This window comes from Chironomus tepperi, unplaced genomic scaffold (assembly GCF_022539635.2).
Source record: "Chironomus tepperi strain 1889 unplaced genomic scaffold, CSIRO-AGI_Ctep_v1 contig_346, whole genome shotgun sequence".
Taxonomy (NCBI): domain Eukaryota; kingdom Metazoa; phylum Arthropoda; class Insecta; order Diptera; family Chironomidae; genus Chironomus; species Chironomus tepperi.
In genome coordinates, this window is record NW_027226468.1 from 1,144,610 (window position 1) to 1,161,969 (window position 17,360).

At 32.0% G+C, this 17,360-nt stretch overlaps 1 protein-coding gene across 1 annotated transcript; it reads right to left on the reverse strand.

The window, feature by feature from the left end:
- Positions 1-4,494: 4,494 nt before the first annotated feature.
- LOC139093883 (serine protease 33) lies at positions 4,495-9,385 on the reverse strand. Its single transcript, XM_070644734.1, has 8 exons — positions 8,868-9,385; positions 8,443-8,775; positions 7,456-7,488; positions 7,076-7,337; positions 6,238-6,383; positions 5,964-6,078; positions 4,703-4,759; positions 4,495-4,636 (listed from the first exon to the last, which is right to left on the reverse strand). The coding sequence occupies exons 1-8, from the start codon at positions 8,929-8,931 to the stop codon at positions 4,534-4,536; spliced, it is 1,113 nt and encodes a 370-aa protein (XP_070500835.1). The 5' UTR covers positions 8,932-9,385; the 3' UTR covers positions 4,495-4,533.
- Positions 9,386-17,360: the final 7,975 nt, after the last annotated feature.

Genomic DNA, 17,360 nt, shown 5'->3' on the forward strand with positions numbered 1-17,360 from the left:
GCCGTATAAATGTTAAGACGCGAAGTTGCCCTAATTGACCAAAACAGACCAAAAACAAACATTATGGTCCCATTAAGGTACTAAAAGGCTTAGCGGCTAAGCAGTGACGCAACGCTGCCCTAGCGCCTACCTGAAGATTCTAATTTTTTGCAAGTTCTTTGTTATCTGGACCAACTTACTTATGTTTCCTTAACATTCTGATTAAAGAATTAGATTCGTCAATAGGTTTCGATGTTACATCCTTAATGGTATACTTGATGTCATTACATGGTGGCATGCAGTTGCAGGGTGTGTTATATTCATCAATTTTTACTTTATAGACATTAATATTTCTAAAAGCATCACTAGTACATTGTATATCAAACAGCTCACAAACTCGAGTGTTAGGTGATCTTGGTAGGTAAAATGTCGCACATCCACACTGCTGAACTGTATAATTTGCAAGGCATTCAATGGTGCAATGAGATGCTGTATAAGATTTAAAGAATTTCAGCTGCTTTTCGCCATCAAAATAGCACTGACGAGTTTCTGGCGGGTATGATTTCATATTTATGTTATGCTAGATTGACTTTACTTCATAACGGATTAGGGATCTTGATGACATATTGACAAATGCTGATATTTTAGTGAGAATCGGAACTTCATTTGGCAAATGCAAGCTGACATGGAAAAAGTTGCCAAAACATTTGAAGAAATTCAGGTTCTGAAATCCCATAAACAGACCTATTGACCGCTTTGATGACCGATAAGGAATGGCATTGACAGTCTTGGTCAAATATCCATCTTGCAATGTCCAATGTATAGTTTCATTGTCGTCATCAACAGTCTCATTGTAAAGTGGACTTCTTGTATATAAAGCTTTTGCGATAGTCTTGCGTCTATAAAAGTCAAAATCGTTACTTAATACACCTTTATTGAAGATTGTATTGTAGCCTTGCATATTGTATGAGTAGCAAAGTCCTCTGTCCGTTAAGACAATGTTGAACATCCGTTCACAATTGTAGGTAAAAGTTTCCATTCCACAGAATCCATGCAGAAGTTCAAATGAGCGACGAGTTTTAGTGATTAGCTTTATGATGTTGGACCTTGTCCGGTTCTTAAAACTTCTAGCACTTTTATATATATTAGCTGTGCAAACCTCAATCATTGTAGATAATAAGTTCTGTTCCTCTTCCGAATATTCTGGCAACTTCTCATTTAGGTACAGTTTCCTCCAAAAATCAGTAAAATTAGCAGCTTCGTCAGATATGACATGAGGTGAGCAATATGTGACGGCTGGAAACGGAATTTCATGGTACGGCAATGTTCTAATGTTAATGGATATATCAGGATCAATTTGCCACTTTACGTAAATGCCATAAACGTAATAAGTAAAGGATGATATGGATATGATGTAAGATAATATCCATAAAATGCGAATGAACCAATTTTCATTTGTGATTCGTCTTAGAATGCTGAATGGACCATGTGTGATGAACTTCTTCATCCGTTGTCTAAGTGGATGTGCCATTATTGACTGTGTAGGCTTTGCTGATTTAATTATTAAATTTGATATGATATTGCAAAATGTTCTAGTAACTTCTATTGCCTTTATGCTTAAAGTATAATGCATCCACTATTGAGTAAGTCAAGAGGAAGTTTAATGAAGCTTTCATAAAAAAGTTGTAAAAAAGCTTTGAACAAAATTAAAAAGTTTAAAAAACATCGTTTTAATTTATTGTTAATCATAGCATGTAGTCATAAGAACTTTAATTACAAAAATAATCATCAGGTGTTGAAATGGAATTGTTGAAATGCAGTAGTAAGGAGGGATACAGAAAACTGTGTGATTTATATAGGGCATTTTGTCATAATGCCGAATAACCCTTGATTGCTAAGTTGAAGGAGCTTACAAGAGGAAATCATAGGAATTGGTTCAAGTCACACTCAGGAACGTTATACGAAATAATACATTACTGTTAGTTCAACATCATGTTCTTAGAATGTATTTATTAATTTATGACATGTGGTATTTAAGCTCATTCTTCTGATTAAAACTTAGATGCTTTGAGATTTGGAATTTAAGTTCATTTGGTGCAGCGACACAGAGGTTGTCCACTTCTGCTCTAACCACCAATACACCATAGCTGCATTTTCTATGCCAATAATAGAATTCTAACATCATTAATTCAATTTGACTACTTGTCCTGATCGACACATATATCTGTGTCGGGACAGCAAATATACTTAGAACCATGTAGCACTCACTTGTCGAAAACAACCAAATTCGCCTAAGTGGCTGTCACTTAGTTCTAAGTATACTAACACAGCGATTTCAATATATGCCAAACGAATGAATATCACTTTAGCTCAAAGGAATGCAACCTGTGTGCAGCCAAAAAAAAATTTTTGGAAATTCCACAAGCCATATGCTGTGTGTGGTTTCGTTCTAAGCTCATCAAAAAAGCTTCACTGTTTTAGCTTATGTATCTGACATGACAGTATTAAATGCAGTCTTTATATAGAACCAATCGTATCAAAATCTAAACAAATTTATCCATGCATTTATAAATTTTTAGGTTAAATTTGATGCTTCATTAAATACTAAACTCAAAGATAAATCTGAAACAGAAGAGAAGAAGCAAAAAAAGAAAACTTTCGCGCTCTGATAATCAAAATGAAATATCAACAAAAAAATAAATATATTTTAAATAAACAAAGCAAAATTCATTGTTAGGAAGTAAATACGATGATAAATGCAAATGAAAGTCAACAAATTTCTTTCTTTTCAATTATCGCAATGGAAGTGATTTCATAATAATTTTCATATATCCATTCATGCACTCCTATGTTGGTTTTTTTTTTCAAAGTCAAACATCAAACATGGCTATTTAATAAATTGCTCAAATGAACAGTCAGTCACACACATGTAGGAACGGGTTACCAACAAAACAATAGTGGAGGGAAATTTAAATACATTTAAAATGGTAATGAAAACTTGCTCGACTGAATTCGAAAAGAAAGTGAAACTTAATATAATATATTTTTATTATTTCTCAACCGCTCAACGTCTATTTGCATGATGAGTCGGACTTAGTCGCCATTTGACCGTAAATGTATTAAGTCAAATAAAACATTATAATTTTTAATACTTTTTGTAGTGTAAATCCGATTCACATGACAACTTAATTTTAATTACTTCCATACGACACACAACCACAAACGTCATGTGGAATTACATATGGTTGGATGTGGAATCGACTGGCAAAGAGAAATGTGAGATTTATTTTTTCATGCAATTGTCATGTTGTGGTTGTTGTTTTTTTAAAAGATGTAAAGTAATCATATGGAATTAGCAAATAAAGAAAATCCCACACATTGGCAATTATGTGTTTATGATGAAGTGATTTTATGGTTCGGTTGTAATAAAAAATATGTGGATTTATGGTTTGGATAGAGTAGAGCTTAAAGTCAACTCAGTGACTTAGAGTGTCTTGGATAGGCGCATACTTACTTACATAGTTGGACTTTAAGTTTAGATTAAAATTGAAAGAAATTGAATGGAGTGAGAATCGAACTCATGACTTCTAGGTTACTTACCTAATGCTCTATCTAGTAGATCACTGAAGCTTGTAGAGTAATGTGACCATGTCTTATCTTGAATGGAAAATAAAGAACATTCTTTAAATTTTAAAAAAGTCACGGTCTCGGCAAGGCTCTTTCGCATCTTAACGTTAATATGGAGACGTAGTGGATGCCCTTAGTGAACATGAACTGTTCGAGTTCAATCTATAATAATTTTTTTTAGGAAGCTTCAAAATACCAAAGTTCATATTAGGCTATAAAAAGCTCTTGAATTACTTTGTTTATACTAAATTTGCATATATATTGTATTGAACTGACAAAGGTATTGTAAGCACTGATGGACGACATTTGGGGTTTGAACTTGATCTCAAACCAAAGAAGCTTGGCATTTTTCATAATATCCATCAATTTCTGATAGAAATCGAACTCTCTTCTTATTTTAAAATGAGATTAATTTCAAATTCAAGATCTTTTTCCTTGTTATCTAGAATTAATCTTTAACTGGCTTATTACACTACATATACTTTTGAACCAGAGCTCTCAGTCGTCTTAATTAAGGTTGAGCCAATTGAAACCAATTAGATCAATCCGAATCAATTGATAAAACGAGTCAACTCGACATGCTTCATATCCTATATTCCATTATTCTTAACCAGTAAGAATATACCCGTTGCATAAGTGAATATACATATGGATACACATTTTTGCATCTACTAACAGTAATTTATAAGTGAAAATGTAATCCAATAGTGAAAGGTCATGACATGTAAATTGCAGTAAAATGAACAGTTAATATTTGTTTTTCTCCTCGTTCCTCATCAAATTTTTACAACCACAAGGTGAATAAAATGATTGTAAACTTAATTCCATAGAAAAATGCTTAATTCATTTCAATTCGTAGATCAGTAAATGCTCATAATTATGGTTTTAATAGTAAGTGATGAAAGTTTATTTGATTATTGAACTGTGTTAATTATTATTCTTATAAATTATGTTTTGTATCCATTTATAGGTTTTTTGTACATTGTGATAGATGCCGGGTTGGAGGGGTCTTGCACAGTCGAAGCCAGCGCTGTAATGAGATTTAAAGATATTCAGTTATGAGACTAAGAATAAGATTGCGAAAAATTGAGCTTACCTTGTAATTCCTAATAAGTAGTATCGTCCGTTCTGAACAATTGTTAAAGGACCACCGCTGAAAATAGAAATGAGTATTTAATATGTATTAAATCAGCATAGAATAGATATACAGTCAGGAGAAGTGTAGAAATAAAATTTAAATAGTACAACATAACGCCTCGTCCTATTTAAAATTACATCTTAACAGTCCATGTTAACTGCTGGTGTTCCCCGAGTAACACCACTTAGTGTCATGGTATTGTAACTTGCATATTTTGACAAACTATTATGAAAACGTCGATTCAGGGTAAATACAATTTAAAACAAAATAATGATTGAATAGGATTCCAGTAATACAGCACACCACAAAGCGACGAAGTCTAGCTGGAGGCTCTGTAATAATTTTACAGCTTACTGTTCTGATTGTGGACTAAATAGAACGAAAGAAGATCCCAAAAAGCACACGGTTTAAAAAGGATATCCAGGCCAGGAATTACGTCACGCGTGACTGTACCGTGGGATGAATCAAGGTAAATCCGACTCTGAACCAGAGTCATGCCGATCTTGCATCCGAGTTAATTCTAATTTATTGGTTTGGATTTATCTTGCATTCAAATGTCATTGACAATTCTCTGAGAGCATGGAATGCAATTTTCAGCTATATGCAGTTCGGTATAACTTAAATGACCACAAATTGCAATCTACATATATTCTGCATATTACCTCATTTACTGCAAACTGTAACTGACTGTAACTTTGTGTAATCCGGATAGTTAAGTAAGTATTTCCTTCAAAAAATATTTTTTAATGCCTGTAAACTTAATCTTATGTATGTCTTAAGATTCCAGAACAATTAAAAAATATTCCTGCCAATTCCGGTAGTTTATATCCAATTAAAGACATAAGAACTAGAACAATTCTCACCATTAAATGTTTCATTTAATTATTCATCCAGTTAACCCATTCTTTGATTTCCTTAGAATTATTCAAAGACAATCTCTTACAGTTTAACATGACTCAACCGACACACAATTTAAAAGAAGTAAATTCCGTTAAAAAAAGAGATTCCAATTAAAAATGAAAAGTAGAATTTCAACTTCTATACTCCCATGCAGAAGTAAAAAAAGAGATTCTTTCTGTCATTTATAAGCCACGAGAAGTTATTGGATGTAAGAGCCATTATACTCTCATTTCATTCATCAATTATTTAATTTTTCTTAATTATTTCAATGTTTTTTTTCATCTCCATCTCTACCTCATTTCTATGTCTATTAACCTACCTATCCCCAAGACACGCATCAATCGTCTTATTCTTGTATCCAGCACAGAATTGTTCATCAAATAATTCAACAACAATATTCTTCTTTTGATGCCATTTGATGCATTCACTTTTAGCTGGTAGAACAAGGCAGTAATGAACAAGAAGCATGTGAACGAAAAAAAAAAAAATGAAAACAACAGAAATAAAAGATATAAAAAATGGAATTAAATTGCATACGGTACTTTAAGAATATAATACAATAATCATTGGATCACATGAGATGATATACTTACATATAATTGGAACTGAAGCGGTTCTTAAAATATTAGTGCCTGTGTGTCCGTGTTCTTGTGATATTTTTCCCCATCCGCTTATGTTTCCCCATTTGCCGGTGATGTCAATTGGCACGGTTGGTAGGCAGATTGGGAGAATGTGGGTTCTAAAATTGAAATATTGGATATTATTGAGAAATTGGTATAAATTATCCAGAATCCGTTCACTTGTTAAACTATGTAAAAAACGAATATTTAGAATGGCACCCTCCTCCTACACCTGGAAGTCGACTCGAATCAACTTGACTGAGTTCAAAATTTAAGTCAACCTTGAGCTATGACTGAGAGTCATTAATTACTACTAATTCTTATCTATTATGAGCCAGAACAGCACAAGTAGGTTAATCGATCCAAAATCCGTCACCAGGTCGACTTGGCTCTGACATGCTGCCAGGTTTGAACAAATTATGGAACCAATTCGGAGTCACACTTGAGCGACACAATGCGGCGAACCTGATATCGAATTCAGTCATCATGTCGTCAGGGCCACTACTGGGTAATCGGTATTATGGCGACGTAGGGTGTGCTTAGCGTATGGTATGCCATAGCGAACAGGGTGTGCTGTACGGGCAAGTAAGCATGAAGCAGAATTTCCGATCGATCAACCAATTTTGTGCTATTATAAGTATGTCTTTAAAATCCCACCAAAAAAGCTGAACTTTCTCTCAAATTCAAAGTCTGCAAACTTCCAAAAATCATCTACCCGTAAAAAAATTCTGTCAACACACCGCACAGTCAGCACAATGTATCTTCTTTCTTATTACTTACTAAAATCAACAAAAATTTTCTCGTTACTTACTTGTACCCCGCAGCCTTCTTTAATTTCATGACAGCAACATCAAATCTATCAGGCTGCGTAAGACGAAATCTGAATTTTGGGTGAATGAACTTCTGTATAACCGTATGCTTTTCTGCTGGCAATGGCTCAAAGACAAATCCTGAATCTTGTGTATCAAGCTCACCAAGATAAACTACAATGTCTCGAAGTTTCGCTCTCGAGATACAATGTCCTGCGGTTACGATAAATCTTCTTGAGACGAGAGCACCTCCGCACTGAAATTCTATCAGATTTAATTAGTTAATTTTGTGGGGTTTGAACACTTTTTGGTTAAGAAATTCAAAATGAGTCAATAATGAATGCATATCATATGTCACACAATTTTATATATGTACACCTACCTTTTATCCTGATATGTGTCTGCCATGGAAATTCTGTATGTTAATGGAATTAAGAAGAAGAAGAACAATTTATGATGATTGAAATTTAATGCAATGCAAAATGTTTCTGTGGGATGTCGTTTTTCATACATTAATGTTGATATCCTAATATGAGCTTTTTTTGTGCTGTTTTGCTCTAGATATAAAGTTCAATTTATGTACATTTTTAGGAATTTTTATCGAAAAAATTAATGCTTTTTGGAAACAAATGCATGTAAAATTCTCTGAAATGTTACTTTTTAAGTATAGAAAATGCTTGGAGCCTGATTATGAAAGCTCAGTCTATCTAGCATGTCCAAAACCCACTCGAGCAACATAAACCAAGAAGGCTTCACCAAGGAGCTTTTAAGGCTTTTTTATTTGTACTTCATTTGTGTCGCTTCGGCTAACACACTCCAGTGGAATAGGTTGCGATTTATAGATAATATAACTTGACATTATAGGAAATTGCACATATCTGTCAAACTTCCAGGTAGACGAACTTACATACTCTGCTGACAGTAAAGTTTTCAATCGTGGTTCATTGGACCGATTTTTCGGCCGAATTTTTACATTTTTTTACTAAAAACTGCTAGAAAATGTACATTTTTTGATCATGTTCAGCCGATTTTGTCCTAATTCGATCGTTTTTTGGTTTTTGTTCCAAAAAATGGCTGAATTAGTCACACAAAACACTCAAAAAATGGGTTGGTCACATGAAACATGCCCATCATGTTTTCATCCATGGGCTCCGCCAAATGGCGCCTTAAACTGGCTCCATCACTAGTTACCACTTGCCACTTCACACTAGTTGGCCTCGGCACACAGGTTATCCACCACTGAACTAAACATACGACCTACTAATCGCAGCCCATTCCACTCACAGCATTAACAATTCAAATCGTCACAGCACTTCCAATGTCACGCAACACAATATAAATCGCTTAATTTACAACCACATTTTCTCACCTGCAAAATACGCTGGTCGTCCACCAATAATTCTTTTCTGTAATGTATTACTTGGCGTTCTCGGAATTCCACAATTTGGCTGTGTCACTAAGTGTGCCTCGGACGTATCATAACGTCGCTTTGATAATTTTTTCTGTACATTTCTGTCGTCATTTTGTCGTTTACGTTTTGATAATTGTGAAATTTTTGTTGATGTCGCCTGTTGAGGAGTTCCTTTCATGCAGCATGAATATAACCATGAATTATATCCACATCCTTGAACCGCATTACCACCTTCAAGCCAGCACATAAATGCTAACCTACATTGTCGTTGTGGACATTCTATTGATGTCTCTGTTAAGTACGGATTAAAGTTGAGACAATAGGAAAGAATTTTAAGTCATTGATTGGAACTGAATTGTTATGAATTGATGGGAGATATTTACGTGAATATGTGAATTTGTGTAGACTAAAAATAATAAAAAGACTATAGAAATGCCATAAAAGCATCTTTGTTGTGAATCCAATACACCACAGAGCATTTCTCTTCTTTAATTCCAAATTTGTGACTTCTTTTTTTTGTGATTTTTTTATGCTTCTTATTTTAGTTCGACGTCTTGAATACGCTTAAATATCCATTTGTCGCCTTTCCATTTTTTAATAATCTGATAAAAAAAAATTTATGAAGCGCACAGCAATAGAGTCTATGGATGGAAAAACAAGCACCGACTGATCCACTTCTCTATTTCTCCTTTTCTTTTCTAAGTAAAAGTAATATCGTAAAAATTGAATAATGAATGATGATGATGATAATAATGTGAAGTAGCGTAAGTAATGCGCGTATGATCTTTTTTTTTTTTGAAGAGAAATGAAAATAAATAAAAATATGAATTGAAAACTAAGCTGTGCGCTTTCCAAACTAAACAGAAAGATTGCTTGTTGGAATCAAGAAACTTCACAACCGAACAAGTTGACTAACAAAACGATACTGAATTGAAGAACATTTTCATTTTTTTTGCTGAATCTTTCTTGAGTTGTTGGAGCGGATTTTTTGAGGTTAGATGGTGATGGTGTGGTAATCGGTTTGTACTGTTTTTGGGAGACTATTGTGATGAAGTCTTTCATTTGTTTACTTACTTGATTAGCTGGTTTTTCACATTTACGCTGTGAATGTTATGTTTTTAGATTATGATTTTTGGGACAAAAGGAGGAAGGATTAGGGTGTGGGTTTTGCCTCCAAACATCCTTGTCGCTGGATGTTCTTCTGCGTTGTTTTACAAGATAGATGATAAGGTAGATGATAAACTGGTTAAGGAAATTGCAACAGCTTGCCGTAACACCAAAAGCGCATTCAGCACGGAGGTCAGGATGAAGGATCAACCCTATTCTTGCCCTTTTGAACAAAAAGTTGAAGGAGGAGGTTGCATTTTTACTCCAAAGTATCTCTTAGCTCTTTCACGTCTTACATGACACTACATGACTTACATGAAGTCTTATATAAAACTTTAAACTAGCTCTATCGATAACAACAGCTTACCCTAGGGCCGTGGACCTATTCAGGGGTAGCTAGTTTCGTAATCTACCCCCTCTTCTCACATTTTATTGAACAGAAGTTTTCAATTTGTTAGAGTTTTTCGAGATAAAAATCCCAAAACCCCATCAAAAAAGTGCCAATGTCCAACATTGATTAAAATTCTATGTCTATCAACAGCTTTATTCAATTGGATAGTCGGTCATCTAAGTGAACTCTTTCAGTCACTTTATCATAAATTTAAATTTGAGGAATTATATTAAAAATTGCAGTAACTGAGCTTATCAATAAAAGTGTCAGTAATGCAACTCTTTAAGATTGCTAAAGATCAAATGGTTCAAATCCTAAAATGTAAAATAATATTAACTCGAAAAGAAATTCCCTTTTTTTTATATATTTTTTAATGCGCCTTAAACCTCAATTTCATACCACATAATCTTAATGGAGTGTGCCATGCTTTGTTGAATGCTTTCTTTACAAGACACGGAGAGAAAACAAGATGTAAAGCAGATGTGTGCTAGATCAAAAATGGTAACCAGCATATGAATAGAAGCGCATATAAGGAACTATACAGAAATTTGTCTAGCTACCCGTTCTTGCATGCGCCCGATCTTAAGAAGTAGCAAAAGAAATAAACAACAACGAGAGATAACAAATCAAAAGGAGAAGAGCAGGCTTTGAGAAAGAGAGAATTATAACTGTTAATCATCATCATTAGCATGCGCTATACATACACTTACTTAATGCTAATATTCATCAAAAAAATAGTTTTTATTTTTTCTTGGAATTGAATGAATCATCTTAAACTTAATGACACTTTTCTTTCGAGTCTGAGAATTTCTTTTGTTTCTTGATATGGAACTTGACGTGTGGAATTGAAAGGTATCAATCAAACGATGAAGATCTTTCTAACGAACTTGTATGTTATGCATAATAATCAGAATTCTTTGATTGAATAATTATTGTGCATTATAAATTAGCTTTATGATTATTATGATGATGATGATTATTGTTGTTATGTGAAGATAATGCTAATGACTGACGGTCTAGGTGTATAAAGAATTATTTGAAATTAATTGAATGTGATTAAGAGATTTCTTGTGGTTTTGTCATAGGAATGTCTTTATTAAAGCTATTAGATTGTAAGTTGTCGTAATTGGATTAGTAGATGTGTTTGGGATTAAGTTAAGTTGATTTATTCTCAAGATAGACTTGAATTGGGTCAGAATTCATTTGGTTTAGTGCAATTTAATGGTAAATATGGCATCGATTAATACTTTATATCTGAATACGTAGGCACAAGTTAAAGAGAGTCTATTCTTTAGTCTATTAATTGCACTATCAATTCTGGATCCTTGATTCTAAATGTCGTATGTTTGCAGTTTTTAATCTCAGAATTAGAACAAATTGTGAGATGCTGCATAGGTGGCCAAAGCAATCTTTCTTTAACTAGCAATTTAGCTGTTATGGCTTAAGGCACAACATTTATTCTTAATTTTACACATTTATGCAGCATGTAAGAACAAATTGGAAGAAAATTATGCATTTATAACTTATTCGCCATACTCTTATGGTTTGTACGTTTAAGATCTCCAGTATTTAGGGTTCAGATTCTGAGTAATTACTGGTCATTATGTTTCAAACATAGATAACACTTCAAAGGAGATTTGGTCAGAATTGAGTGAGTCATCATGTTGACACTACGCTTTCTTATATGGATGCTGAATAGAAAAAGTTAGTTCTTGGAATTAAAACCAGAATTCGGTTTAAAGACAGCACCTTGCCAGAGTTACGCCTACCTGATACACAAAATTTTGAATCAATTGACCGACTTATGCTTCTCGAAGATGCTACAGTGAGAACTTTATAGTTATGGTACAATTCATGGAGCTAGTTTAAGGATTGATCAGAACTCAAAATCGTCTCGAATATTATGTGGAGCTGAGTCAACATTCTTATACAGAATCCGAGTCGATGTAGGATTGACGTCATTAAAGAATGTCCCCCTAATCTTATTCTTCTATATTCATATTGAATGCAATTCTTCAGCAACATAAAATAGCATTAAAAATTAGTTCCACGAATCAATTTGCTTTAATGCTTCTGTCTTTACAGAATGGAACTAACGATTTTGCCAGGAATCATCCTTACTTCATGCTTAATTTAAAAATTCTTGCACAGAAGTTCTCGCCGATTTAACATATTTAATTATTCTTCTGTCTGATACCAAGGCACGATCTTACCAGTAAATTAAATATTCAAATCAGCACAACGTTGTTATTTTGTATGCTTCCATGTGCAATGCCTGTCGTCACACCATTTGAATAATTTCATATTTTTTTGCTGCTTCGTTTGCTGATGGCGATATTTAAGCGGTAATGATGAGTACTGTATAAGCTGCTTTTATCCGAAAAAAATCTTTACATGAGTCGATAAGTTGAATGGATTATTGTGAATTTAAAACTCATTATGATTATTGGATTTAAATTTGAATGAATAGCTTCAAGTGAATATGAAAATTATTGGATAATTTGGCTATGTAGTTAGCGATTAGAGTCGATTGCTTTGGAAATTTCTTTATTTATGATGAAGATATGAATAGAATAATAATAATGAATGGATTAACAATATTTTGGCTTAGCTAATTAGGGATAAAGATAAAAGTGAAATTTTTAAACTCATTTTTTTGTAAATCTAAAATTTAATTTTAATTCTAAAAGTTTTGAATTTTGAAGAAAATAAAAATTTTAAATTGATCAAAAAAAATTAAAAATTTGAATTTTTTTGGAATTTTGAATTTTAAATTTATTGAAATTCTGAATTTTTAAAGTTCCAAATTTTTAAATTCAAATGTTAGTTTCTAAAAGTTTTAAAGAAAAATTGAATTTTAAAAAATAAAACTAAAATTTAATTTTTGACAAAAAAATTCAATTTGGAAATTAAATTTCAAATGGAATAAATTTGAAATTTTGAAAAACAAAAATCAATTTATTTTCTAAATTTAATTCTTTGAAAATATTAAATTTCAAATTAAACTTTTTTTTAAAATTTTCAAATAAAATTTTTCAAAAATTTTCAAATTCAATTTTTAAAAGTTTTCAATTGAATTTTTTTAAAATTTTCAAATTCAATTTTTTTTTAAAACTTTCAAATTCAATTTCTTTAAAAAATCTTAAATCCAATTTTTTAAAATTTTCAAATTAAATGTTTCTGAAATTTACAATTTAAATTTTTTTAAAACTTTTAAATTCATTTTTTTTTAATTTTCAAATGAATTTAAAATAATAATTTTCCAAATTGAGCTCATATTTTACAGATATAAAAAATGCGCTCCATCCCCTCACATCACCCAAAAACTTTCCTTACTCATTACAAGAAAAAGTTTTTTTTTTCGTGAGAAAACAGCAAATAAACACATAAGTATCTAAACTAGATAAGTAGGTACAATCGATGCGAGATATCTTACGGAAGAAAATAAGGTAATTGAGCTAAAAACGTAGAAAGAAGAATTAATAAAAAAAAAAGTTGTTGCACCAGCATGCGATTATGAGTCATTATATAAATTTTTTATGGGATGATCAAAATGGATAAATTTTTATTGTAATTGTTTTCGATTATGGAAGGTAAGGAGGGAATGAAAGTGAAGTTTTTTGGAAGGTAGGTTAATGAAAGTAATTGGATGGGATGAAAGCTTTTACGTTATTTGAGTTCGATGAGATATTGAACAGCTGATGCTTAGTTTCTGAGTTATTCTTACCTTTATTTGTTGAGTTTTGGATCTGTTTGGGTAGAAAAAGTAGTCAACAACTAGTCTAGTGGCTGGAAATCTCTTGCTTCTCGCGGCAAACCTTGAGGGTTTACCTAAACCTACTCTACACTTGCTGTACGATTCAAATGACAAGCTACCTACCTCTGAACTAGTCTACAACATGTATATATCCAGCAACACCTGAAAAATCTCAAAATAAACCCAAAATTTTCAGTAAACAATCTAAAATTGAACTTTTATTATAATTATTTTCTTTCATATTTCGATTTCATAAAATTAGACAATAAAAAATTAAGAAACATTTTATTTTATACAAAAAGACCATTGGAAGTAAATGACCACTTTGATCAGTCAACAGCATATTACAGCCAGGAACTCATAAAAGCAGTCATTCGACATCCAAGTAGAAAATTCTGTAAACTTTTTTAAAAAGCTCACAAATAATATTTTTTTTTCTTATTTTCTGTTTTTACTCAGTAAGTAACATTTTTTATCACAAATCTCCTAATATTTTCTTTCTTAGATCAAGCTATGGACGTTCTTACATCTGAGGATATACTTTTTGTACACTTAGATGATGGATTGTCTATGACTTGATATTTTTTCTACCTAATTATTTCTTATCAGAATTTAAAAACTTGTCGTGAATTGAAAATCTTGCAGAAAAGCATCAAAATTAGATTGAAGTGTAGATATAAAGCTGTTCTAAAGCTACGTCGACTTTAAGTCGAAATTCTGTCTAAATATTCAAAGTTAAAATTCACATTTTCAATTTTGACAGTCTTAAATCTGATAATTTTCAGAGCACGAAGGCGACTCAGATTTTGTATGCAAAAATCGACTAAGGGTTGACTTAATTACATCCAAAATCCGAGTCGACTTTGAACTCTGATTCAATTTATTAGTCATTATCGGTAATTCCTGATAGAAAACTAAAATCAAGTGAATCTTGGTTAGATTATTAATTGATCTTAAAATTGAACACAAATTTTTGTCTATTAGGAAATGTTTTGTAAATTTTGATTAATAATTTAGGTAACAATAGTTGATTTTTTTTATTACAAAACTTACAATTATAGTCAAGATTTTTAGTATTGTTGGTTTGAATTGAAAAAGAAATTCTTTTGTGATTTTTTTTCGATTCTTAAATATTTAACTAACGCTTCTAGGTACCGTATTGATATTTCTGTACCATGAGCGTATGCTCTTTGGCAGTTATGGTTTAATTACCTTGAGCTCGAAGTCACCTCGAATTTCATATGAAGTCTTGTCGATTTGAATTGACTATTCCATACAAAATCCGAGTCGACTTTTAGCTCTAATCTTTAGTTTATCCAGATCAGTGCTTCTAAATGTATGATCAACGATAAAATAGTGCAATGGAGGGCAACCATGATTGTATCAAGACACACCTCTGTCATAGAAAACGTTCGCAGTACATCACGCACACATCACGTCATCTGCTGCACTATTATGTCGCAAAAAACTTTACTTAGATCGCGAAAGATATGTCAAGTCATCGTCGACGACAACGATATGCCATATTTAAATAAAATGCATATGAGTTTCGCTCATAAAGGGTAAGTAAGCATTAGCCTACAGATTATAATGGTCACTCATGATTAAATATCCACAAAAAATTTATAGACCTATAAAAATATTAGATTTATGTGCCAACCTCTGCCATTACTATGCTTTATTCACAATTTTAAGAAGCTTATGAATGAATTTTGTCAGGGTCTTTGAAGTCCCCGACTCAACCTGACTCACAGCAACTTTAATTTATGATTGATAAAATTGGAACGATATTAAAATTGTTTAAAAATAAATTCAATGAATTTTAATACCTAATCAAATTTAAATGGATATTTATGAACCAAAAAGAATCTTCAAAATCACATTTGATTCAAAGAAATTCAAAAATTTCAGCACAAAACCAATTTTTGTCACCGAAAATAAATCTTCACGCTTTCAACAAGCAAATTTCCATTCTCAAAAAAATCTCACAAAAATAAAAAAGTTTCTTTTTCAATTACAATGTGCACATTACCTACACATTTGGAATGTAAAGAAGCATCAGCATCAGAGAAAATTATTTAAAATTTATGTAAATTTCTTTTACTTTTCTTCAGTTCTTTATTTGACACATCCATTTAATCTTAATCATCATTTTTGTGTATTTTCCTTTCTTTGCTTCTTGTCTTCTCTTTGTGAATTTTTAAAAAAAGATATATTTATGAGGCAATGTATCATGGTTGAGACAAAAATCCACAATACAATAAGTGATATGTCATTATCAATTCATAATTCATTCAGATCATGTAAAAGTGATTTGTGAATTATGACGATTTTATTTAAATTTATTCTTTTCATTTAGGTACGAAAAAATTTATTCTCATTTTTTTTGAGTCTCTTTCTCATGAGATTTTATGACTTGATTAAAGGTTATATGTTCGTCTTTTTAGAGGGGGTTTGTTGATTTGTTTGACTTTCTATACTGCAAAATTGAAGCCGTAGCTTGAAGTTGACATGAATTCTGTATGGAGTTTATATCATCTGAAGAAACTATTGATTATTATTATTATTATTATTTATTTTATTATATTTCTTCCACGAACTCCATCGGTAAATCCTAAAATTTCATATAATCCAAGGAATCCATAGTTTCTTTGAGATGATCCAGTTCCAAGGAAAAGTCGACAAGAATCGACTTGATTCCATACTAACCTAAATGATACACTTCCTGAAAAGCCGGAAAGTAGTGTTATCGGGTCGAATTTGGCTGATCCGACAAGAAGTCAGAGTCGGACTTCGAGCACTACTTTTCGACTTTTTCAAATCGTGTGCCATTTGAAAAAATTCAAATTCGCTTCTGGATTTAGTTAAAGAACTAGATCTATGCTAAAATAATTGTTTTCTGTTTTACAAAATTTTAGGAGCTTGAATGACGATGAGGACCAAGGTACAAAACGGCGTCGTGATTTGGTAAAGACAGTTATCTAAATTGTCCAAATATCGATCCAGGACGACGTGACTCTGTGATTTAAATCTGACATTAAGTTAGGTCAAAATGCCATAGGACCGGATTTTTGATCGAAAAAACGTTTTTGTCCTCTTAACTCAAAATATACGAAGTAGAAAGAAGCATCCCTATCAAAACTGAAGTAGCTTTGTCGAGCCTACTTGATGGCCTGTTTGGTAGTCAAATGAAGCCATGTGTAGCTCAAGAAAACTTTAGGACTCATTCTTAAATCTCTCAATTTTGAAAAATTTCTTTAAAATCAGACTAAAACCTTTCCATACATAACTTCAAACTCAGTTTCCTTAGAAACATAACATTCTTTTCTCTTTCACTTCCATTAAAACTTCTACTAAAAGTTTCATACAAAAAGCTCCATCAAGATCATATCCTCCTCATCCAACTAACTATAAAGATTCTAAATTACAGTTGGATATAAAAAACTTTTCCATCTGTATGCTAAAGTTGCAGATCAAGATAACTAAACATTATTTTTAATGCATGCCTCAACAAAAACGAATCCTTTTCAAATCTTTGCAGCATAGAAAGAAAAACTTGTGTCATTTTTGCACCAATTTAATGGATTTAAAAAATAAAAAAACTTTTTAATTTACAAAATT

What these genes read in the sequence shown, in the direction of transcription:
- LOC139093883 (XM_070644734.1), bottom strand. Translation starts at nt 8,931, where the DNA reads ATGCTTTTATGGCATTTCTATAGTCTTTTTATTATTTTTAGTCTACAC. An exon ending in ACACAAATTCACATATTCAC is followed by an intron (nt 8,776 to 8,867) that starts GTAAATATCTCC and finishes CGTACTTAACAG; the next exon opens with AGACATCAATAGAATGTCCA. An exon ending in AAGAAGGCTGCGGGGTACAA is followed by an intron (nt 6,384 to 7,075) that starts GTAAGTAACGAG and finishes TTTCAATTTTAG; the next exon opens with AACCCACATTCTCCCAATCT.